Source organism: Quercus lobata, chromosome 5 (assembly GCF_001633185.2).
Source record: "Quercus lobata isolate SW786 chromosome 5, ValleyOak3.0 Primary Assembly, whole genome shotgun sequence".
Lineage (NCBI taxonomy): Eukaryota > Viridiplantae > Streptophyta > Magnoliopsida > Fagales > Fagaceae > Quercus > Quercus lobata.
The window spans coordinates 88,139,842-88,164,582 of NC_044908.1; the positions used below are offsets into that span (position 1 = coordinate 88,139,842).

General features: G+C 34.9%; 2 protein-coding genes across 7 annotated transcripts in view; both read left to right on the top strand.

Moving 5' to 3' along the window:
• Positions 1-24,741, top strand: part of LOC115991877 (disease resistance protein RGA2-like) — a 55,785-nt gene that overhangs the window by 26,933 nt on the left and 4,111 nt on the right. Inside the window, exons 2-18 of one of the 3 annotated variants that reach the window (XR_004092354.1) lie at positions 2,777-3,018; positions 3,766-3,973; positions 6,651-6,904; positions 7,462-7,596; positions 8,562-8,657; positions 8,793-8,875; positions 9,081-9,169; positions 10,114-11,276; positions 13,396-13,637; positions 13,826-14,003; positions 14,107-14,340; positions 14,837-14,938; positions 15,095-15,212; positions 16,659-16,806; positions 17,065-17,170; positions 17,575-17,727; positions 18,042-18,563. The gene's annotated coding sequence lies outside the window, so the exon portion shown is untranslated. The other 2 variants (XR_004092355.1, XR_004092356.1) reach the window with 2 other exon arrangements.
• On the top strand, positions 20,885-24,563 carry LOC115991880 (putative disease resistance protein RGA3). 4 transcript variants are annotated; one of them, XM_031115859.1, is made up of 7 exons: positions 20,885-22,409; positions 22,885-23,002; positions 23,159-23,335; positions 23,438-23,543; positions 23,868-24,117; positions 24,241-24,294; positions 24,481-24,563. In XM_031115859.1, exon 1 carries the CDS (start codon positions 21,330-21,332, stop codon positions 22,365-22,367), a length of 1,038 nt encoding a protein of 345 aa, XP_030971719.1. In that variant the 5' UTR covers positions 20,885-21,329; the 3' UTR covers positions 22,368-22,409; positions 22,885-23,002; positions 23,159-23,335; positions 23,438-23,543; positions 23,868-24,117; positions 24,241-24,294; positions 24,481-24,563. The 4 variants fall into 4 exon arrangements, with proteins under 4 accessions (XP_030971719.1, XP_030971717.1, XP_030971718.1 ...); XM_031115857.1 differs by having other exon boundaries at positions 23,868-24,035; positions 24,118-24,294; XM_031115858.1 differs by having other exon boundaries at positions 23,868-24,035.

The following is a 24,741-nucleotide window of genomic DNA, read 5'->3' on the forward strand; positions in this document are numbered from 1 at the left end:
TTATTCAGGTGATTCAGTTTGAACCTCTTTCACTTTTCTCCGTGCTATTCTTTACTTTTATCTCAAACAAACTTAAGCGTCTTTAAATGATCATCATTGTTCAATCTAGGATGCTAGCTGGGGCACATCCATCAAGTAATTATGCTGCCTAGGGCAATTCTGTTCTCACTGACTTTATTCTTTTTGAAGTGTTTCCCTGCATTAATTCTTCTTGATCAAATCTGCAAATTTTAAAGAGAATCAATCTTTCTTGAATTAGCTTCACCAAATTATTGTAGGTTAGAAAATTTTATGAAAGATCCATAGCAATGTACGTTTCCCTTGTTAGCTAAGATGTGGAGTGTTGCTTGATTTGTGGAGTCTACCATTTTATCTTGAAGGAGCCAGTGGACTGTTTGAATTTATTGTGAAAAGACAAAGAAAATGGGCACATGATTATAGTAATTGTTGAAGTTACAATACTTCTTCTTGAAATAATGCATACAAAAGACTAGCAGGACATGAGTATGTGGATATCTTAGGGGATTTAGGTTTGGATGCTAGGATGTAAGTCTTGCTTTGGAGTTAACTGTGTTGTTTTCCATGCTTGGAAATTGTGAACATCTCGGTTTTGAAATATAGTAAAGAAAGAACTTGGATAGGATTATTTGTGTAGCTACTAATTCTAACTTTAAGGTCTGTCTATTATTTCCTTCATTTTTCTTTCTGACATGGTGCTAGAGACGTTAATGTAATTTCAATTGCTTGAGTTGCCCCTTTTCAGTTTAGCAAAGCATAAATGTAGCACTAGAACATGACAGTTCCTTCATTTAGGAACTGTCAGCCTCTATACAAGATGCAAACTTAAGAACCATTAATTTGGTTATAGGTAAATTATGTGGCACTTTACATTTTTTTTTTTTTCCAGTGAAACCTTTAAGGTCCCTAACACTTTTTTTAGTTGTGTATCAGATTGAGTTATTTTTTGCTTTCTTGATTTGATAAATAACGATTTTGGTGCATTGTGATGAACATGGTCAGAGCAGGGGTTACACAATGATATAAAAGTTATTTTTGGGTGCTAAGATTTAAAAATTAAAAAGAAAAGAAAAGATTTAATGGAAAATCTCTACACCCATTATCTTGAGCTAAAAATAAATATAAAAGCAAGGCATTGAGAGTAGTTTGTAGTAAAATAGTATTTGATTAAATGTAATATAGTTTATTTAGCAAGTTGGTCTGGTGGAGTGCCTATCAGGAAAGATGTTCAACATGAAGTAAAGGGGGAACCACCTGTAACCTGAGCAGGATTTTGAAGATGAAAACTTGGTCAAACACGGTGAGGTTTATCCATCATGTTGGCCTTCTGGTGTGCCTATTAAGGAAATTGTGGGTTGCATCCGCATAGAGAAAAAGAACCAGGAATTGTTGTTTGTGTAGATTCTTTTTTTTTTTTTTTTTTTGCCCATATAAAAGTTCATTCAAGGGAAATGGTTTCAGAAAGACATTGTACATGAGGTCAAAGAAAAACATGATTATTGTAGTGTAATTGAATATGGTTTATTATCAGTTAATAAAGAAAAACATGATTCTTTATTTTGGCTATTTAGAATAATGTGACATAAATCTTATGCTTTTTTTTTAGGCATGCCTGTGGATTGATGATGATCAAGATAATGAATCTAGGCAAGAAATCAATGACAAAGATTATCTGGTTAAAGTATGGAGAAAGATGTAGCCATTCTAAATGCCTTAGAGCCACCTCCCCCCTTGGAAGTTTTAGTAATTGGTGACTATAAGGGCACCACAATGTATCCTAATTGGATGATGTCCAAATTGACCTATTTGAAAAACCTTACTCTCAAAGATTGCCCAAACGTAGAGCAGTTGCCTCCTTTGGGGAAGCTGCCGTTGCTCGAAAGATTCTATTTAGGGAATGCTTCAATGATTGGAAAGGTGGGAGATGAATTTTTGGGAATAGACATAGAAGAAGAAGAATTATCAGAATCATCCAAAAACAATAACAACAAAGTCATCATCATATTCCCAAACCTTAAATCTCTCAAATTTGAAGATTTGAAGGAGTGGGAAGAATGGAGTGGGATGGGAGGAACAATAGAAGAAGAAGAAGAAAAAGATAATAGTGCTAATGCTTTTGTTACTAATAATACTCCAAAAATTAAAATAATGCCACTTCTTCATTCCTTGGAAATTCAGCGGTGCTACAATCTAAAGTCTCTGCCAGACTACCTGCGTAATACTCCATTACTAAAGGAATTGGAAATCTGGCAATGTCCAATTCTCGAGCAGCGTTGCGAAAGAGGGATAGGAGATTACTGGCCCAACATTTCTCACATTCCCAACATCAAAATTCATTATATATATGTGCAAAAAGACGGTCAACTTCCAGACAGCATTGATCGATTCAAAGGTAACTCTTCTTTTCTTGCAAAACTATCCTATCAAATATATAAATACATGTATGGATTTGTGCAAATAGACGCAGCTAATCAACTTAACTTCTATATTTATCCCATCAAAAACAATTAATTATAATACCAACCACGTCCCTTGATAAATTTTCCCAATATCACAAACACACTACCGCCACCAAATCATTCTATTTGTTTGGCTTGTGATCCTTGTTGCTCTAATCTCTCAGTCGTATGGGTTCTATTATATTTTATTTTTCATGTTCATTTTTTTTTGTTTAATATTATTATATGGGTCATTGTGGGTTTTGTTCATTTTGGGTTTTTTAATCTAATCTGACATAGCTGCTATGCCATGTATGTAGATGCATGATGATGTGGCTGAGGTGGACAAGATTGAGGACAGTAATCATGAGGGAGATGATGGGGCTGGGTTTGAGGCGGATGAACAAGTGGTGGAATTAAACATTGATGAAAGGGATTTGTGAATCTTGATAGTACAGGGTAGTTGACATGCACTGAAGAAAACAGATACATTGTTATGAGACTGGGCAGTAAGAGCAGAGTGTTGAAGAAGACAAAAAGTTTGAAGACGATGAGGGAGGAGGTCAGATTCCCTTTTAAATTGCTTGAATATTACCATTAAATCTATGTTTATATTGCAACTTTATGAATCTTATTTCTAGTTACCTTTAACATGTCTATCTTGGATTAATTGGTTTAATTCCATTGTGTGTTTAGATCAATGACTATACTCGTTAAAATATATTAACTTTTAATTGATTGATTTCATTAAATTTTTGTGTGGGCATGTGTGGGATCATTAACTTTTAGCTACAAGTAGAGATTTTTTGAATGATGATGGCGAGAGCAAAGAGAGATATAAAGCCTTTGTTTATGAAACTCTTTCCATGTTTTTTCCTAATATAAGATGTTCTTGAATAGAGAATATAAAGCCTCTATACAAGTTGTAAGTTTAAGAACCATTGATTTGGCAATTTACATGCTTTTTTTTTTTCCAGTGAAATCTTTAAGGTCCCTAACACTTTTTTTAGTTGTGTAGCAGATTGAATTTTTTTCTTTTCTTTTCATGATTTGAGAAATAATGATTTTGGTGCATTGGGAAGAACATGGTAAAAGCAAGGCTTAAGCAATGATATAAAAGTTGTTTTTGGGTGAAGATTAAAAAAAAAAAAAAAAAAAAAAAAATGGTTAATGGAAAATCTCTACACCCATTATCCTGAGCTAAAAATAATATAAAAGCAAGGCATTGAGAGTAGTTTGTAGAAAATTAGTATTTGATTAATTGTAATATGGTTTGTTTAACAAGTTGGTCTGGTGGGGTGCCTATCAGGAAAGATGTTCAACATGAAGTAAAGGGGGAACTGCTTGTAACCTAAGTAGGATTGTGAAGATGAAAACTTGGTCAAACGTAGGTGATTGGCTGAGCTGAACAGTACAGGATGATTGTCATACACTGAAGAAGACAGATACATCTTATGGGACAGGCTAGTAAAAGGAAGGTGTTGAAGTGGACAAAGACTTTAAAGACGAATGATGAGGTGAAATTCCTTGATTACTTTGCATGATCATCATTTTCAATCCGTGTTTATTGCTACTTTGTGCCTATCATTTCTGGTTAGCGTTAATATTTTTATCTTGGATCAATTTTTTGAATCCAATTGCGTTTAGATTAATGATTATAGTTGTTAAAAATATATTAGCATTTCATTGATTGGTTTTATTGAATTTTTGTCTGTTTGTGTCAGGGATCATGAATTTTAGATACAAGTGGAGTTTTTTTGAAGGATAGAGAGAGAGAGAGGAGGGATCTAAAGCCTTTGTTAACTCTCATTTTTCTAGGATTTCTTTGACTATTTCTTCAGAACCAGAAGGATCAAACCCTCCCTTGCCACTCTTAGGATTTGTGCTCTATCCTTGAGATGGAAATGATCATTATAAAATAGAGACGGGAATAATTGCTAGTCATAGCACGTGGTTTTAATAAAGCCCTGTTTCATGCAGGAAATTAGCAGGTTTGGGCTTACAGTTGCAGTGGTAGTGTACTGAACTCAATTTGAATATTTTGTCTTCTTCTGAGATTGTCCAACCCAAGTTATTCGACCATTTGACATGTCTACATTCCTTATATTTGAAAGGTGAATTCATTCCGGAACTTCTAATTAATAAGGTGGAAAAATTGATAAATTTAAGATACCTCAAGTTATCTTGCTTTGATTTTAAAGAATTGCCAGAAAGTATATGTAATTTACAAAGTTTGGATGTTACCGAGTGGAGTGAACTTGAGAAATTACCTCAGGGGGTGGGTAAACTAATTAATTTAAGATGATGAACTTGAGAAATTGCTTGTTTGATGATGATTTTGATGAAATTGGAATAAAATTGTTTTCAAAAGGAATTGGGAGATTAATTTGTCTTAGAACATTAAGTTACTTCCCTGTAGGTGTAGGCAGTGAGGGTGATGAAATATGTAAATTGGCAGAGTCAGAAAATTTGAACCACATTCAAGGGAAACTTGCAATAGTAGGGTTGAAAAATGTGGTAGATTTAGGTGAGGTGAAGAATGCATTGAAGAAGAAGACCCACCTTTGTGCTTTTTATCTATTTTTTAAGAGCAATAAAGAGATAGAGGAAGAGACAGAGGAAAGAAGAAGAAGAATGGAGAATGATGTAGCAGCTACTGTAGTGTAGATTAATATTATATCATTTATATTTTGATTAAATTTGATTTTTCATATTATTCATTTAAGTTACAATATTATATCAATATGGGTATTGCAAGTTGTCTTGATTTTGGGTATTTATTAGACTAATTTGACATATAACTTCTCTTTTTGGGCATGTAGTTGGAGAATAATGAAATATGAAGATATAGAAGAGGAATTTAAAAGCCTCTTTTCTTTTGTGGATGTTTGGTTCTTTCTTCTCTCTTTTGCTTCATAACTTCATTCTCACCTCAGAATTAAAACAACTAAACCCTCCCTGCCTCAGACTTAATGACTTCAGCATATGATATTGTAGTGACCCAAAAGGGGGGGTTTTGCATTCCATGGAATCCCACATCGCTTAGGGAAGCACATGGGAATGTGTTTATAAGGAATGACCTCCCTTCAATGTGCAGAGGCCTTTTCCCCAGCGTAACCTGGGGAAGAACAAAACCGTGAGGGGCATGGACCCTAAAGCGGACAATATCTACATAGTTGGGGTGGGGTCGTTACAAATGGTATCAGAGCCATGCCCTAGCCAGAAGTGTGGGCCCCACACACGAGGACGCGTGTGCCCGTAAGGGGGGTGGATTGTAGTGACCCAAAAGGGGGGGTCTTGCATTCCATGGAATCCCGCATCGCCTAGGGAAGCACATGAGAATGTGTTTATAAGGAATGACCTCCCTTCAATGTGCAGAGGCCTTTTCCCCAGCGCAACCTGGGGAAGAACACAACCGTGAGGGGCATGGGCCCTAAAGCGGACAATATCTACACAGTTGGGGTGGGGTCGTTACAGATATAATACTTTAGCACTTTAGCATAACCGAGAGCAGGTAAAACCACAATAGAGAGCAGCAGATTACTTTCAAAATTATAGCACCGACTTCCCAGCTCCTACCAGAGTTTCTGTGTGTCCAACTGCAATGAACTTATGAGACTGTCTATAGCACCTTGCTAGTTCTCAAATTTTACAACACTTACGCCCTGCACTACATGGGGGTGATATTTTACTGGAGAGGAGGTTGAACTTGTAGGGAGTTTTTATGGATTATGGGAGTGAGATTGCCTTGGTTGGTGATTTGCTAGTTACAAGTCTGCCTACTATTGAGCAGAAACCAGATCAAACCTAGTCCAAAAGAAAGATGTGTTGGCCAAGGATGATGAAAAAAGTCAAAAACCTCGATGGCTATCAATGGTACTATAAAATATGTTCTTTTATTATTTAAATCTTTCAGTTGTAACTTCTTCCTCTATTCTCTTTAAAATGTTGACTTATATCTGAACAAATGTCAAGAATCCTTAAATGACCATCATTGGTCAATCCAAGGTGCTAAGTGGGGCACAGCTATCTGGTAACCTAGGTCAATTTTTATTAGTGTTGTCACTAATACTCTTATTTCTTTCTATTTAATGTTCTTATATCTTTCTGAGCTATTTCTCTTCCATATATTCTTAAACAAAGTTCCTAAAATCAGCTTCACCTAAATCTGATAGTTGAGATATTTTCATGCAGGATTCATAGCAATGTAAGCTACTCTTGCTAATAGTGATCTGGACTGTTGCTTGATTCCCGAGTCACCCTTTAACCTTGAAGGAGCTGGAGGACAATTTGAAGAAATAAATTAAAGAAAATGGATACATGGTTATAGTAATAGCTAAAAAGTGCAGGAAAAAAGCTTTTTTGTAAGCATGAACACCAAAGACCTGCAGGATTCTTTTGCAAATAAGCTACTCCAGGATGTGAGTCTGGATATATCAAAATTTTAGGTATGGGTGCTAAGATGTATTGTCTTCCTTTGGTGTTAAATGTGTTGTTTGCCTTGCCTGGCAATTGTGAGATCATCTTTGAATGTTAGTAAAGAAAATACTCGAAGAGGTGTATTTGTGTAGTAACTAATTCTAACTTTAAGACTTGGCTACAATTAACTTTGTTTTGCCTTCAGTCCTTGTAAGACATATAAAATAATTTCAACTATTTAAGGCACCCCTTTTGACTAATAGTAAATTTAGTTGCACACTACAACATGGTGAACTGGGGTCCTTAGCTTCCATTTGGCAACACTTAGAAGTTTTCAGTCCTTATACAACAAGAAAACATAAGAACCAATGATTTAATTGTAGGAAAATTATGCAGGGGTTCATGAGAAATTCTTTGAAGTAATCACAACTTTTTTGCTGCTCAATATCAATTCATGAAATTGAAGATGGCTATTAGCCTTCAATTTTTAGGTTAGTTTATTTTTATCTTCATATCATTTGTTTCTTTTGTGATTTTTTCTACAATCTGATGGACAAAAATAAGACTTCTTTTGCTTGTGTTGCAGATCCCATGTACATGCTGTTCCAAGCAATGCTTCGGATAATGTGTGTTAAATCCCCCTAGTGCACAACCATTTGTGGTGCAATGGCAGGGTATACGAGCTCCTATTAATGGGAGACATGCTTAGATACCATTCTATGTAAGTTCCTTCATGATTTGAAATACATTCATATTTTCCTTTGATTACAAGCATATATTCAAAATTTCATTAATTGGTAGATGCAGAAAAAACAAGCTTAATTTAGGATGCTGGTTCTCTTTAGTAGTTAACTCCTATTTCCAACCTTGAATGTTTTGTCTCATTCAAGAACATCTTGCAAAAAAGTTCCATTCTCTTTCTGCCTCATCCAATCTAAACATCACACAGAAGGCTCTGTGTACAAATGGATCACTTCTGCGATGCAGCAGAAACAAGTTTAACCTGGAATGCTGGTTTCTATAATAGTCCATCTTGTTTAATAATAAATGAAAAGTAAACTGGGCAATTTATTACTAACACCTTTATGTAACCTTGTCTATGATTTTGATACTGTGAAACATTTTTTTTTTTTTTTTTCAAGTAACAATTTTTTTAAGAAGAAAGAAGGAAGCTCTCATAGCTCAAATCTATGCTAATCATCTAGTCCTAATGTTATAGGGTTGGGTATTTGGTATTTATCAAGTTTGTAAGTCAATATCTTATGCTCGTTCTTTGTCTCGGAGCCAGAGGTGTTTCATAGCATGGAATAGAAACAACTGGCAGTAGGGATGAAGATATTATGAATACATTGGCTTCATTAGTTGGATTAGGTAACAAGCACAAAATGTCTTTATCTAGAACAACATTCGTGGAAGTGAACTTAATTTCTTATTGGTTTATTGGGACTTCTTAGCCGTCTCATGTCAGTCATGCCACACTAAAGGAGTTCTTTCCATAGTTTGGTTTATTTCCTTCAAGATTGGGGTAGTTTCAAAACACAAGACAAACAGAAGTAATCTTCTCTCTTCCTCCCCCTCCTCTGTTTTAGGCAAATTATGTTTGTCCAGAACTCTTCCTGCCTTTTCTTTCTCTCTGTGGTGGTGTTGTTACTATTAATTGATGTTTTTTTTTTTTACCATGAATAGCACCTGTATCCGACCAAACAAAACCCACTTACTTTACAAGGGAGCTCTGAGGGCGAGCACTTGACATATGAGAAAGGATTCTGAGCTACCAAAGAAGTAATTCTTCCCTTTGTACATATTACTATTGCCCCAAATTTTTCCTACAAATATTGATCTAATGCCTCATTGGGTTCAGTTTCTTCTATCTTTCTCTCGATTAATTTGTTGGTATGTTTGTCACTCATGATTTAGATCACTGACAAGGTTCATTAAGCTGGTACCACAACCCATGTTTGAAGTTTTACGCATGGAGAACGATGTTGTATACTATGAGGGTGAGTTTTATAGTGATGATGATCTGTAACATGGCATCCAATTTCATTCTTTATAGCCTTAGTGTACTCTGTTTTCTCCCCATCATTCTGTTTACGTCGATGGTTTGCATTTTTTTTCTCTGGATTTTAAGTATCTTGAGCATGTATTTATGGTGGCTGTTCATAAAGATCTTTGTATTTTAGTAATCAAATCTTCCTTTTGCAGCCCAATTGCCCATACTATTTGTGGAGTTCATGCACGGTCTGCCACTTATAAACTCTGGGTGCAGGTATTGCATAGATTATCTAGTAAAGGTAACTATATATGAGGTGCTTTTCTTATGAGGTGCTTTTCTATTAGCCTTTTCATATTTCCTAAGAAATAAATACTATAAATGTGTAACTATCTTTAGTGATTTCTATATTATTACTATAGAAATTTCTCAACATCTGCCTACCATGTAGTTATACAACAATGACAAAGCCTTAGTCCCAAAATTTTGGGGTCTATGATGGATCCTCCTACCATGTGGTTATCTATGTTTTCAATCATCTTGGATTGGGTAACGTGTAAATTTATAAATTCCATAATCATCTTTAGCATATATCTAACTGGGCAATCCCTTCAGGCAAATTGACTACGCATAATCAGCTTTAGCTTTTATATAACCCATTTATACCACTGCTATGTCCTGCTGTGTGTGCAATAGTTGAATTGCTGATTAAGAGCTCTAGTCCAACCTTCCTTTTTCCATATTGTTATCCAATTCAACAGAATATCAAACTCTTATTTTCAGTGATCTTGAATTGCAGATTAATCTGAATCATGCCCATTTTTGTAAAATTTTTCCAACTATTATTGGTTTGCTTTTGGGTGCAAGTCCATATAATGTTTAATTACAAAAATGGTCTTAAATTCAGCATGACGAAATATTTGCTACAATATTCAATATCGTGTACTCCACTCCTTATTGAGGATTTGGTACAACTGGTGGGTGAGGGATCAAAATACCATAATGATCTTCAAACGGTGTCTAGAAGAGCTTACATGTATAGTGTATTAATGTTGTTTACTAGAAAAAGGGCAATAGAATAGTAGTTAGCCCACTATGGAAAATTGATAGAATAATTTTGGTTTCAAAGTAAAAGTTTCCGTTGGAGTTGCAACAATAAACATAATCAGTTTGCTTATAAATATGTTTTTCTATTGTCTACCCTTCATTGTGCTGAATCACTGACCCTGTTCATAAATTTTGCAGTGTAAAACTATTGGAGAGGCACATTTTATAGGGGTCAAAATTGTTGAGGAGTGATGCACCTCAAATAAGCTTGTCTTACATTCTGATGCAAGATAGCTAATTGATAAAGCTTGATAGGCCCTGCATACGTCAGATTAATGAAGCTCCCTTTCCCTTTGTCCTGATCATTGACCTTATTTATAAAGCTCTATACTCAATTCATGGATGTAAAAGTGCTGATAGATGTGTCTCCATTCAAAATCATGAACATAGCATGTCGTGGATGTCAAGAAGAAAAAATGTCAAGCGGTGACACATGAACAGGAAATTAGGCAAATGCTTTTATGTATATCTGTAAGTTCATTCCAAAGAATTTGTTGTTTAAATATGAATGCCTGGATAAAACTTTTATTGCTGTAAGGACAGGTTTTGATTTCAAGAGTATGTAAATTGCATGTGTTAGTGGCAAAATTGATTTGTATAAGCAGATGCTTTTGTTAAATTTCATTTTTCTGATGGCTAATATCCTAAGACAATATTGCTGCTAAAAGAAGTGCTAGAGTGTTAATAATCTTTAATAAGCCAGTCGCTAAAAAGCTATCAACAAAGTGACCTTTAGAAGCAGTTGTTTATATATTTTTAAGCTTCTCATGTTTATTATTCAGTGAAAAAAAATCATGTTTGTTGTGCCTTTGTGTGGACCTGTAAACAAATGATAAAAAATGTGCAACTAAAATTCAAGTGTTGTTGCTCCTGCTTCCCTTGTTGTTACATAAGATTTAGATAGGGACCAGTCATCTTGGTTCATAAGAATTTGATGTCCTTCAAGTTTAATTTTTCATCATAGCTAGAAGAATTGGCCCACGCTTTGTAGAGAAACACTTCTCTTGAAGAAAAGTAGACATGCGTGACGCCGCCAACGCGGGTGGAGGCTCCGGCTCGGCTCGCAACACGAAGATCAAGACGGAGAATCAGAGCTCCTACGCCGGAGCTCCGAATCCATTCACGAAGATCAAGTATAAAAATAATCTTAAAGTTTAGAAGTGATTGATTCAATGATTTGAGAATAGAAATGGTGTTTGTGGCATTTTTAAATCTGGACAGTACAGGGCAGTTGACATGCACAGAAGAAGACAGATACATTATGATGAGACTGGGTGTTGAAGAAGACAATGAATGAGGAGGTCAGATTCCCTTTTAAATTGCTCAATCATTACCTTTAAATCTATGTTTATATTGCTACTCTATGCCTCTTATTTCTAGTTACCTTTAATATTTCTATCTTGGATTAATTGCTCGAATTCCATTGTGTGTTTAGATTAGTGATTATACTAGATAAAACCATTTTAACGTTTTTATTGATTGATTGATTTCAATAAATTTTTGTTTTTTAGCTACAAGTAGAGTTTTTTCTAATGATGATGGCAAGAGCAAAGAGAGATATAAAGCCTTTGCTTATGAAAATCTCTCCAAGTTTTTTCCTAATATAAGATGTTCTTCTTGTAATATTTTTTGTTCTTGATTTCAATTCCGTTTTTTTATTGGCTTGCTTGTTATTTGAGCTATATATTATTTGTTATTTTTTCTTTGATTTATTACTAATTCATGTGATTAATTTTAACCATCTTGATAAAAAGATGTTTTTGCATTTGCCATTTTGGTGAAATAAAAAAATTAAACCCTAAATACGTTCCTACTATTCCATGTTAATGTCAATATTGTCTCCCTTATTCAGGTGATTCAGTTTGAACCTCTTTCACTTTTCTCCGTGCTATTCTTTAAATGATCATCATTGTTCAATCTAGGATGCTAGCTGGGGTACATCCATCAAGTAATTATGCTGCCAAGGTCAATTCTGTTCTCATTGACTTTATTCTTTTTGAAGTGTTTCCCTGCATTAATTCTTCTTGATCAAATCTGAAAATTTTAAAGAGAATCAATCTTTCTTGAATTAGCTTCATCAAATTATTGTAGGTTAGAAAATTTTATGAAAGATCCATAGCAATGTACGTTTCCCTTGTTAGCTAAGATGTGGAGTGTTGCTTGATTTGTGGAGTCACCATTTTATCTTGAAGGAGCTAGTGGACTGTTTGAATTTCTTGTGAAAAGACAAAGAAAATGGGCACATGGTTATAGTAATTGTTGAAGTTACAAAACTTCTTCTTGAAATAATGCATACAAAAGACTAGCAGGACATGAGTATGTGGATATCTTAGGGGAATTAGGTATGGATGCTAGGATGTAAGTCTTGCTTTGGAGTTAACTGTGTTGTTTGCCATGCCTGGAAATTGTGAACATCTCGGTTTTGAAATATAGTAAAGAAAGAACTTGGATAGGATTATTTGTGTAGCTACTAATTCTAACTTTAAGGGCTGCCTATTATTTCCTTCATTTTTCTTTCTGACATGGTGCTAGAGACGTTAATGTAATTTCAATTGCTTGAGTTGCCCCTTTTCAGTTTAGCAAAGCGTAAATGTAGCACTAGAACATGACAGTTCCTTCATTTAGGAACTGTCAGCCTCTATACAAGATGCAAACTTAAGAACCATTGATTTGGTTATAGGTAAATTATGTGGCACTTTACATTTTTTTTTCCAGTGAAACCTTTAAGGCCCCTAACACTTTTTTTAGTTGTGTATCATATTGAGTTATTTTTTGCTTTCTTGATTTGATAAATAATGATTTTGGTGCATTGTGATGAACATGGTCAGAGCAGGGTTTACACAATGATATAAAAGTTATTTTTGGGTGCTAAGATTTAAAAATTAAAAAGAAAAGAAAAGATTTAATGGAAAATCTCTACACCCATTATCTTGAGCTAAAAATAAATATAAAAGCAAGGCATTGAGAGTAGTTTGTAGTAAAATAGTATTTGATTAAATGTAATATAGTTTATTTAGCAAGTTGGTCTGGTGGAGTGCCTATCAGGAAAGATGTTCAACATGAAGTAAAGGGGGAACCACCTATAGCAGGATTTTGAAGATGAAAACTTGGTCAAACACGGTGAGGTTTATCCATCATGTTGGCCTTCTGGTGTGCCTATTAAGGAAATTGTGGGTTGCATCAGCATAGAGAAAAAGAACCAGGAATTGTTGTTTGTGTAGATTCCTTTTTTTTGTCTGCCCATATAAAAGTTCATTCAAGGGAAATGGTTTCAGAAAGACATTGTACATGAGGTCAAAGAAAAACATGATTATTGTAGTGTAATTGAATATGGTTTAGGATCAGTTAATAAAGAAAAACATGATTCTTTATTTTGGCTATTTAGAATAATGTGACATAAATCTTATGCTGTTTTTTTAGGCATGCATGTGGATTGATGATGATCAAGATAATGAATCTAGGCAAGAAATCAATGACAAAGATTAGCTGGTTAAAGTATACAAGATTGAGGACATTAGTGATGAAGAAGATGGGGACTAAGGATAAGGACTTATCAAAAAAGAAGATTAGACTAAGTATAAGAAGGTTTTTTGCGGAGCTGAACAGAATAGGGCGATTGACATACATAGAAGAAGACAGAGACTTTAAAGACGAACGATGAGGTGAAATTCCTTGATTACTTGCATGGTCATCATTTTCAATTTGTGTTTATTGCTACTTTGTCCCTATTATTTCTAGTTACCTTAAATATTTATATCTAATTGTGTTTAGATTAATGACTATATTTGTTAAAACTATATTAACATTTTATTGATTGGTTTTATTGAATTTTTGCACGTTCGTGTGTCAGGGATCATGAAGTTTAGTTACAAGTAGAGTTTTTATAAATGATGATAGTGAGGGATATGAAGCCTCTGTTATTGAAGTTTGGGGTGACTTTAACTCTCCCTTTTTTAGGATTTATTTGACTCTCCCCTTAGAACCAGAAGGATCAATCCCGCCCTGCTGCTTTCCTTGCCACTCTTTGGGTTTGTGTTCTTTCCTAGGGATAGATACGATCATTATAAAATAGAGATGAAAATGATTTTGAGTCATGGTACTTGACTTTTTTTAACACCGTATTTGATGCAGGAAATTAGGAGGTGTGGGCTTATAGTTGCAGCGGTAGGAATACTGAAGACAATTGATGATGGCATTCCTGTACTCCTCTAGGCATACACAACTCTAAAATTTGATGGTCATGTATATCTCCTAATACAAAACCATGATTTGATATTGATGATGACTTCAAAAATTGGGTTTTAGTTTCATCATTTGAAGCCTTAATGTCTCCGTTTCCTCCTCATCATTAGGCATTCATTGAAGGTTTGCCTTTTCCTGACTTGAACATCTATCCGATCTTTCTTTGGAAATTCATTGCCCATAGTGTTTGCTGAGATTGTGCTTGTGCAGAGTCAGCCACTTATTTGCAAAGTACCTGAAATTGAACCATATAAAACTTTGGGTTTTGGCACTTATGTGCTGAGATTGTTTCTTGTTAGCCTTTTCATATTATCTAAAGTAGAGCAATATAAATAGTGGCAGCCCAGGCTAGTTCATACAACTACTCCCCACTACAACAGTATCTCTTTACAACAACTCCAGCAATTATTCATCAAACTATTGCCAAATCCTTCTAGAGAAGGAGCATTCACATTGAAAGAACAAATGCTCCTTGCTTTCCGTACAATTGTTGCAGAAACTAGAGTTTCGTCTTTGTATCCTCACCTAATTAATATGTCAAACTTTGCTCATAAGTATGTTTTTCTATTTTCTATCCTTTGTCCGGAATCATTGATCTTGTTTGTGAAAACTAATGCAGTTTAAATCTATTGGAGAAGCACAGTTTTATATTGGTGAAAATTTTTGAGCAAGGATGCACCTCAGATAGCCATGTCTTACATTCGGGTGCAAGATATATTTGGTAAGCTCCATTGGCTGCAAAGCTTGATACGTTAGAATAACAAAGCTCCCTTTCTCTCTGCCCTATATCATTTACCTTGTTAATAAATTTCTGTACTAAGTTCATTGATTGCAACTATGTTGAGCGATGGGGTACTATTCAACATTGTGAATGTAGCATGTCATGGACGTGAAGAAGAAATAAGGTCAACCAGTGACACATGGATGTCAAGAAGAAATAAGGTCAACCAGTGACACATGAATTGGAAACTAGGCAATTGGCATTATGCGTATCTGTAAGTACCACTTTCCATATCTTTTTTGTTTGAATGCGAATGACTGGTTTTCAGGTTTATCACTATAGGGGCAGGTGGTGGTTTCTAAAGTAATAGAAAAATTTGTTTGTACAAGTGCATGATTTTGCTAAATTTAATTATTTTGATAATTAATGACCTAAGATAATATTGCCGGTGAGAGAAGTGCTAATGTGTTAATAATGTTTCGTCATCCAGTGATATGTGAATGCTTTACTTCACCTTTCCTTGGTGATTCTCCAAACAATCAGCCATTACTTTTTCTGGTACTTGAGCTGTTGGCACCTTATTAATCAGTACTATAAATGCTGGGTTACTTTTACGCTCCTCATCATGCCTAGGAAGTATTTAATTGATTCTTTTCTATTGATTTTGAATTTTGTTAATGTAGATCAACGTGGAATAAGATTAGGGATTAGCATTTAGTTGTTGATTGGTGGGGTTGGTTTTGTTCTCAGCTGCTATTTGCAAGCAATGCCTTCAATTCTTGGCTAACTGTTATGATAAACTTCCCACTCCTGACTTGAAAGAAGAAACACTACTACCTGCACTGCACTGCACGGTGGGATTCTGCTTTTGGACTTGTTGGCAGTGTCAAGGAGGGAGCAAAGAATGCAGAGAAATTCTGATGGTATTTTATTTATTTAGAGATCTTGGTAAAAATATATTTGTGTTTTCGCAATCGCAGCTCTGAAAGTGGAACCAAACACACACGCACACCCACACAATAAGGGTTTATAAGGGGCAAAAAAGTAATTAAAACCTAGACTATTCAGAAACCAAACCTCTCAGGCCTCCTCCTTCTTCTTCTTCAGACTTTCAGCGGTCAAAAACCACTACCAACAACAACAGTTTCAGGCAAATGCAATATTAATATTAATAATGCACCCAAAACCACACTATCAAATTCAACAGTTTCAGGATCACATCCTATAGTAAATATGTTTTCATTGCCATGAATAAGTTTTAAGATTTAGCCTATGTAGTTGTCTTCACGCGAACAGCTCCAATTTATTTCTTTGATAATTATTAGTTTGTGCATCTCAAGAGTTTATTCATTTAGAGTAGCAGGAGCTCAAGTAATGCAATTTGATTTAGCATTATTTTTGGTTTTCTATGTTATGGTCACATGGAGTTAAAATTTGAGATCTTTGAGATCCCTAATTTAAAGTGGACTGGGCTATGTGATATTAATAAGTTTCTACACAATGATAATTTGTGGATTTGAAATTTGTATGAAAGATTACTCTCTCTGTAGGAAATTTGGAGGACTACCCCCAAAGTTTTTTTGGCTGGACTTCCTAAAATCATTGACAATTGTCACATTAATTGGAACTCTAGTACTCTCTATGCTTCAAATGATTGTCAACTAGGTCACATCTAGCTCATCTCAAGATAATCTTAGTCTGTTTGGCACTTATGATTTAGATCAAAGACAGATCCTCTGGATTTTACAAATAGCATAAGCCTAGCAGATTAACACAAAAAACTTGCAATGGATGATGAAGAAAGGTCAAGATCAATCTCAAAGAGAAAATCCCATCTATGTGGTCACAGATTAACACTACTAGTCATGGTACTTGATATAATTTTCCCTTAACTTGTGTTTTGTTTGTTGAATTGACAAATGAGTCCTTATTTTTGCGTGTGCTTCAGAAGTAAATAAATTGTTGTTTTTCTATTCATTTTGTTAATGTAGATCAATTTGGAATAAGATTAGTTAAAAGATTCCAGTTGTTGATTGATGGTGTTTGGTTTGGATTTGTATTGCTATTCCTAAGCATTCCTTCATTTGTTGGCTAACGTTCATGGATAATTTTCTCCCTAATGATAGGGTTGCCAAATGGGGATACAATTGTGATCTTGTTTGTGTGTACTGCAAGAGAAAGCTGGCGTCAATGTTGGGCTGCATAAGATGGGTATCTTTCTCAAATATAACGGTTAGTTTATTAAAAAATAATTGTTCTTATAATGTCCTATAATCTGATGCGGAAACTTATAGTTAGCCATGATTTATGGAAAACACACATCATGTTGGAGAAACATGTTGGACTGCATAAAACGCCCAAAAATCATTTTGGAGATATAAAGTTTCCTGGAACATAGTGTTAAAAATTAATGTTGTATTTTAAACTTACTTCTTTTTTGGTCATTTACTTGCATGCATGTTATCTATAGTGTGCATGTTAGACAAGTGTCAAGCTGTCGTTTATGTCTAAAGAGATATTCATGTATTTGGAGAAGTCTAAAATCAGTATAGGGGGAAAATTTACAGTTCCTTCCTCTGTCCCTTGTCCTACAAATTGATGGGCAAATGATAAGCCTTTGTTTGCTTGTTTTGTAGATCCTAATTACATGATCTGTGTTGTTCTGAGCAATGCATCTGAAATGTGTGCTCAACCCTCCTTGCACACAGGGCCATTCATGGTTTAGTGGCAGGGTATATGGATTCACAGTCGAGCCTATTAATGGGAGGCATGCTTACATTCCATTCCCTGTAAGTTTCTTCTTGTTTGGAAATTTTTCTTCATTATTCATGTCTGGCTCTCTGTGTGAGCTATATGTATGAGTTTCTGGTTTGCACAAATGTCCAACTGACCTTTAAATATCTGGCCTGTTTTACACATAGCTTGTTGCACCTATTGATCTAGAAACATGATCAATGAATCTTTAAGTGACTACAAGTTTTTATTCAAAATTTCATTCAATGATAAATGAGTTTTTACAACTAGGGCAGGAGCATATTGGTTTTATTATTGGCAACTAGCTGGCAATATAATATGGACTTGTTTGCTCATTTTGTGCTTGTAGTGTTCAATTGAGAAACAAAGCAAGGTCATGATAAGTGACATGATGTGGGCAAAACTACAGTCTTCAACCAATCAATTGAGTTTTCTTGATCGCGGGTAGAAAGACGGGATGTACCACAAATCTTATCAATATATAAGCAGACCCATTTGGAAGTAACAAGATCTAAGCATATATGAGTTCCCAAAGATGTCATGAGGACATAGTGAGGAAGAACCACTTGGAACACCATTTTAGAAGCAAAAATGGCTTAATAAAGTGATTAGCAGCACTGTCCAATCAGAGTAGCTGTTAATTTGGTGTTTTCTGTGTTATTATATCCCTTTGTTTTTCCCTGCATGTTGATACTAATTATGTCAAGTACGTCCCCTGAAATCTTTGTGGTTTGTTCTAGCATTGCTGATTCATAAGATTTTTGTGTGAAATTATCCTATGTAGATGGGGCCTACTTGAGCTTCTTGACACGATACTTTTGTAAAGAACCACTGTATATTATTTTGAATATATAAGAAATTTGAGTTTGCACACGTATCTTTGAAAAAAAGGCCTTGAGCTTCCATATCTACCTTGGGAAATTTTGTCATATTCTAGTTCTTCCTCTATAAAACCTTTTCTTTTAATTATTGACTGTTTCTTGATATCAAATATGCCACTTCCATGAGAAAGCCCCATTCCTTTGCTCTGAAGGCTACAAAAGCAATTCCATCTATTAAGACTCCGATAAATAATGAAACAAGTCAACCTCCTATCTTTAGAGCCATTCCCAATATGTATATTGTCACAAAGCAGATATTTACTGCCGAATTTTCTGCCTGTCTTCAGGTTCCTTCTCTAGGACTTGTATGACAACATCTTGCTTAGCCTCTCGAGACTTAGGTGATACTCTAAGTAGTCTACAACATTTCAAAAGAATCTACCGATCACTTGCTTAAGTTGTGAAGAAACCTCTTCCAATGTCACTTTGAGAAGAATTGTTTCAATATTTAAATTTTCATGTTTGTAGCTATTTAATTTGTGGTCCAGTAAAAAAATCATCATAGCTTGAATGGCTAGTGCAACTAAAATTGAAGTGTTGTTGCTCCTGCTTCCCTGTTCGATCTTGTGTGGACCAACAACACTTCTTTTTATTAGTAGTAATGGTTTTGTTCAGCAGAATATGGACTGGTTGGATGTTGGAACCTATGAGTCTATGAACATGATGAGCCATCCTCATTCTACAATAGACACTGTAAAATATAAATTCTAATTAAAATTGATATGGATATTACCATCACATTGGAATACTTCATGGCCCACATATTCTTAAGATTTTGTTAACAGATATTCTTAGCACATTTTTTAGTAAACTATTATAGTAAAATTTTTAATTATCAAAAAAGAAAAAAAAAATCAAGTGCAATACTTACTGATCAAATTTTTTTTTTTTGATGGGACCAATATTTTCTTTTTACTCGAATAAATAAAGACTAATAATAACATTTAAGATGACGTACCATGTTACCGATAACATATATCATATCCTCAGTAAAGACGGAAATTATCTTAATAAATAAATATTAAATGTTTTCATTATTCACTGAGACTGCTAGTTCGTTATAAAAGCCGAATAGGAGTGAAGAAGCACAAGCACACCTGCTATTGTGTAATCTATTTCTCACTTTGCTCCTTATTTTTGTCATTCGCATTCTGTTTCTTTATTGTATTCTTAACTTATAACTTTCAGTCTCCATTAACTATGGCTGATGCACTACTGTCACTAGCTGCTGATCTCTTGAACCAGTTGGGTTCAATTGCTGTTCAGCAGGCTCAACAACAGATAAACTTGATTGTTGGCGTTGATGAAGAAATCCAAAAGTTTTCTGACAGTTTCAGAATTGTCCAGGCGATGCTCAATGATGCTGAGAAGAGACAAAGCACGGAGGCAGCTGTGAAGCTTTGGTTAGATTAGCTCAGAGACATGTACTACATGATGGATGACGTGTTGGACAAGTGGGACACTGCAAGGATCAAATCAGAAATTCAAAAAGAAGAAGAAAGAGCTGTTACTAATAGCAATCCTGCTGCCCTGAAGAAGAAGAAGGTACCATGCTCATTCTTCCCCTCTCTGTCATGTTGTTTTGGTCAAGTAGATAACCTTTCTCTGCGTTATGAGATTGGTCACATGATAGAAAACCTGAAACAAACATTAGATAACATTCTCAGAGACGAAGTGATGTATGGGTTTGACTTGACTAGGCATTCACATGTAGAAGTTGAGCGAACCCCAACTACGTTCTTTGGGGATGTGTCCGATATGATTGGTCGTGATAAATATAGGGATGAGCTGTTGAAAAACCTGTTAGGCGAGGGTAGTCAGGAAGAAAGGAATCCTCGTGTCATCTCATTAGTGGGCATGGGCGGTATGGGAAAATCCACTCTTGCCCAACTAGCCTTCAATCACCCTGATATACAAGCCCATTTTCAACAAAGAATTTGGGTTTGTGTCTCTGATCCATTTGATCAGTGCAAGGTTGCCAAAGCAATCATTGAATATATTGAGGGTCAATCCCCCAACATTACTGAATTGCAAAGTCTATTACCTCACATTTGTGATTTGATTGGAAAAAAGAAGTTTTTTCTTGTTTTGGATGATGTGTGGACGGAAGAGTTCATAAAGTGGGAGCCATTCAAAAATGCTCTCAAATGTGGTGCTCAAGGTAGTAGAATTCTAGTCACCACACGAAAAATCAATGTTGCGGAAATGATGGAGAGTTCCCACATGATCAATTTGGAGAAATTGTCATCCGATGACTGTTGGTTGATGTTTAGTAAAATAGCATTTTCTAACAAAGATGGGATCTAGAAGAGTTAGGCCGAAAACTAGCAAATAAGTGCAAAGGCTTGCCACTAGCTGCGAAGACTCTCGGTAGGCACATGCGTGGCAAGAGAAGTAAAGAAGAGTGGGAGAGGGTTTTGTACAATAATTTGTGGGAAGTAGAAGATATTGAAAAAGGTCTTTTGGGACCATTGTTGTTGAGTTATAATGAGTTGTCCTTGTCAGAGAAACAATGTTTCTTATATTGTGTTGTCTTCAAGAAAGATCATCAATTCGATAGACTTGAGTTAATCATCCATTGGATGGCACAAGGATATATCAACTTAAAAGGAAATACGGAGATGGAAGATACAGCAGAAGAGTACTTTCAAAAATTAGCTATGTGTTCTTTTTTCCAAGATTTTAAAAAAGATGAGAATGATGGTAGAATAACAAGTTGCAAAATGCATGATATTGTGCATGACTTTGCATAGTCAATGACAAAAGAAGTATGCTTCACAATCAAAGGTAATGAAGAGGTTAAGAGAAACTTTAAAAGGGCTCGACAGTTGTTATTAATAGTTGAAGAAACATTTCTTGAGTCTATCTATGAAGCGAAAAATCTACGCACTCTCTTTCTTCTTTCTCATGAAAGGGACTATGAGTTTAACATGCACCTATCCAACTCATGCCATCATTTTAGATGTTTACGAACATTAATTTTGGATTGCCCATTTACGAAACTCCCGGATGCGGTGAAAAATTTGATACATTTAAGGTGTCTCCATATGTGTCGGAATGTTAAAATAGAAGAATTGCCTGAAACCTTATGTAATCTTTGTAATTTGCAAACTTTGAATATTGATAATGGTGAATATTTCAAGAAATTACCACAAGGGATTGGTAAACTAATTAATTTAAGACAACTTAGATTTCATACAAATCATCGCTGGTACAAACTAAAATTTCCAAATGGGATTGGGAAATTGACTTGTCTTAGAACATTAAGTGTTTTCAACATAGGTGTTAAGGATGATAAAGAAGGATGTAAACTTGGAGAATTAAAAAATTTGAACCAACTTCGAGGGAGCTTTAAAATGCATGGGTTGGGAAATGTGGTAGATGTAGGGGAGGCCCAGAATGCACGGTTGAAGAAGAAGATACATCTCCACGATTTGGAACTAGATTTTTACGTTGAAGATCAATTCCAAGAGAAAGGGGAAGAGAGTAGAAGAAGAATAGAGAGTGATTTAGCAGTTTTGAATGCCTTAGAACCACCTTCACACTTGGAAAAATTATCAATTAAGAGCTTCATTGGCACCACAGTGTATACTAATTGGATGACGTCCTTGACCAATTTGAAAAGTCTTCATATCGATGGGTGCTGGCAGTGGCAGCTAGAGTGTTTGCCACCTTTGGGGAAGTTGCAGGAATTAAACATTCTTGGCTGTTCAATTCTCGAGCAACGTTGTGAAAGAGAGATAGGAGATTACTGGCCCATTATTTCTCACATCCCAACAATCAACATGTCGTAAAGTAACGATCAACCCCAGTTTGGTTCAAACAATCTATCAGAGGTAACTCTCCTTCTTTTCTTCCCTCATCTTCTTCTTTTATTTTTAATTTTGCAAATTAGACGAAAGTTTTAAGTTTAGTTAACTTCAACTCTCATCCATTTAAAGTTGATATATTTTATCAGATTACCCAAATTCACAAACCCACTGCCACCATATCATTCAATCTCGAATGCCCATTAATTATTTCCAAATCTAACATACTTATTTTTCTTTCTGGGAATTTGTAATGTTCTTTATATCTATAATCCCCATAAGCTGAAAATTCATATTGCTTAAATTTGATAATTTTTTTTTTTTATTTTATGGTTTTGGTCCTTGTTGGCCCAATCTTTTAATAGTTTGGGTTTTGATTAAAATTTATTTTTCTTGTTCATTTTTGGTTTAATATCATAATATTTGGGTCTTGCAAGTTTTGTTGATTTTCCGAATTTAGATTAATCTGACACAACTAATGTGCTTTTCTTTTGGGCATTAGTATGAGGAGGATGGGGCTGAGGATGAGGCGGATGAACAAGTGGAAGTAGACATTGATGAGGGGGATTCGGGAAGAGGACTAATACATATTATGAGATTGGGTTGTAAGAGCAAGCAAGGTGAGATTCCCTTATTCCTACTTTACCGCTAATATTCCTATTTTTGATTGACTGTTTCAATCCGATTGTGTGTTCAGATTAACAATTATAGTTATCAAAACTACTTTAGCTGTTTATTGATTGGTTTCATTAAATTTATGTGTGTTTGTGCGTCAGGGGTCATGAATTTTAGCTACAAGTAGAGTTTTTTTGAATGATGATACTGATAGAGAAGAGGAATATAAAGCCTCTTTTTTAAAGCTTGGGGTGACCTTAAATCTCCCTTTTGCAACATTATATTTACTCTTACGTTAGAGCCAAAAGGGTCAATTCCTCCCCAGCCTCACAGTGCAGGTTTGTGTGCTTTATTGTTTTTGTATGTACTATTCTTATTGTAATATTTTACTGGTCCTGATTTCAATTCCATGTTTTGATCATATTACTTGATCATGGCAGTGAAATCAATTTAAATGGTGAAAGAGCTTGATGTAAAGATGATTTTGACATCATAACGACCACATCCAGTACCTGCAATACTGTTCATGTTGCAGTTGAAAATCATGTAAGTGTTGTTGGATCTCAAATCCCATTCGAATATGGTGTATCTTTTAATCTGATCTGTTACCAAATCAATTTTTTTAAATGAAATATTTACATACATGTGGGTTGAGTCCTTATTTTTTATTTTTTAATTCATATCTTATAATTGTCATATCAATTGTTTTTGTGTTGGAGAAATTGCTCAATTTGTTTGTTGATAAAGCAGTTTTTTTTTTTAATTAATGTAGAATGATATGCAATTTGCAAAATACTATGCAATCTCAAAAAATTTGATCTGGTTATGAATTATGACATCCAAAAAGAGACTAACAATTTGATTTCACAGATCAACTTTGGGATTTGTGCTTTAATGATGATAGTGTTTGACACAAATTTGAAATTGGATGTCAAAAGAATGGATGATCCAAATGGTGTTGACTAAAGAGGCCTTTGCGCTCACATGAGGAGGATACGGAACTTTTGTTCTTGAAATACATTTTCTTTGACACCAAAGGTAGTGAATTACATCCATAAACAAGCTAATATCATTCTTGGTGCATCATGAGGGGTCCATAGTAATTTTTTACAACATTCAGGTTTGGAGATTAATCAGATCAACTTGTCTATTCATTCGTAAATCCAGATCTAATTGTACACTATTGCGTCTTCTTTTGCCCATATCTGGAATTGAAAATTATTACCATCTCATGTTCACTCAGGTTTGCATAATTAAAGGATGCAGAACCCAGAAAATGGCTTCTATGATTTTTGAGGTAATTTAGTTTAATTTGGTATTGACGCTGATCTGTACTGCAGTAAATTCAAACATTCTTTTATAACTCATATTTGGAGAGTAATGGGATAGGTGGATATTTATGCAGAAATCATTATTATAAAATTGAGATGGAATGATTGCCAATCATGGTATGCGATTTTTTATAGAGCCATGTTTCATGCAGGAAATTAAGAGGGGAGGGCTTACAGTTGAGTTAGAAATACCGAAGACAATTGATAATGGCATTCCAGTACTCCTCAAGGCATGCTCAACTTTTGAGCTTTGATGGTCTTGTATACCCATCTACCAGCGCAAAACCTTGATTAGGTTATTAATTATCCTTTTGTTTTTGACATTACTTTTAGGTGGTTCAATGAACTATTCATGCAACCAATGTTCAATCATAAAGATTTAGAGTGGTTTCAGTGACATCAAGGTAATGGGC

Bases quoted from the DNA above. Each gene is read 5' to 3' on its own strand.
- LOC115991880 (XM_031115859.1), top strand. From the start codon at position 21,330: ATGACAAAAGAAGTATGCTTCACAATCAAAGGTAATGAAGAGGTTAAG.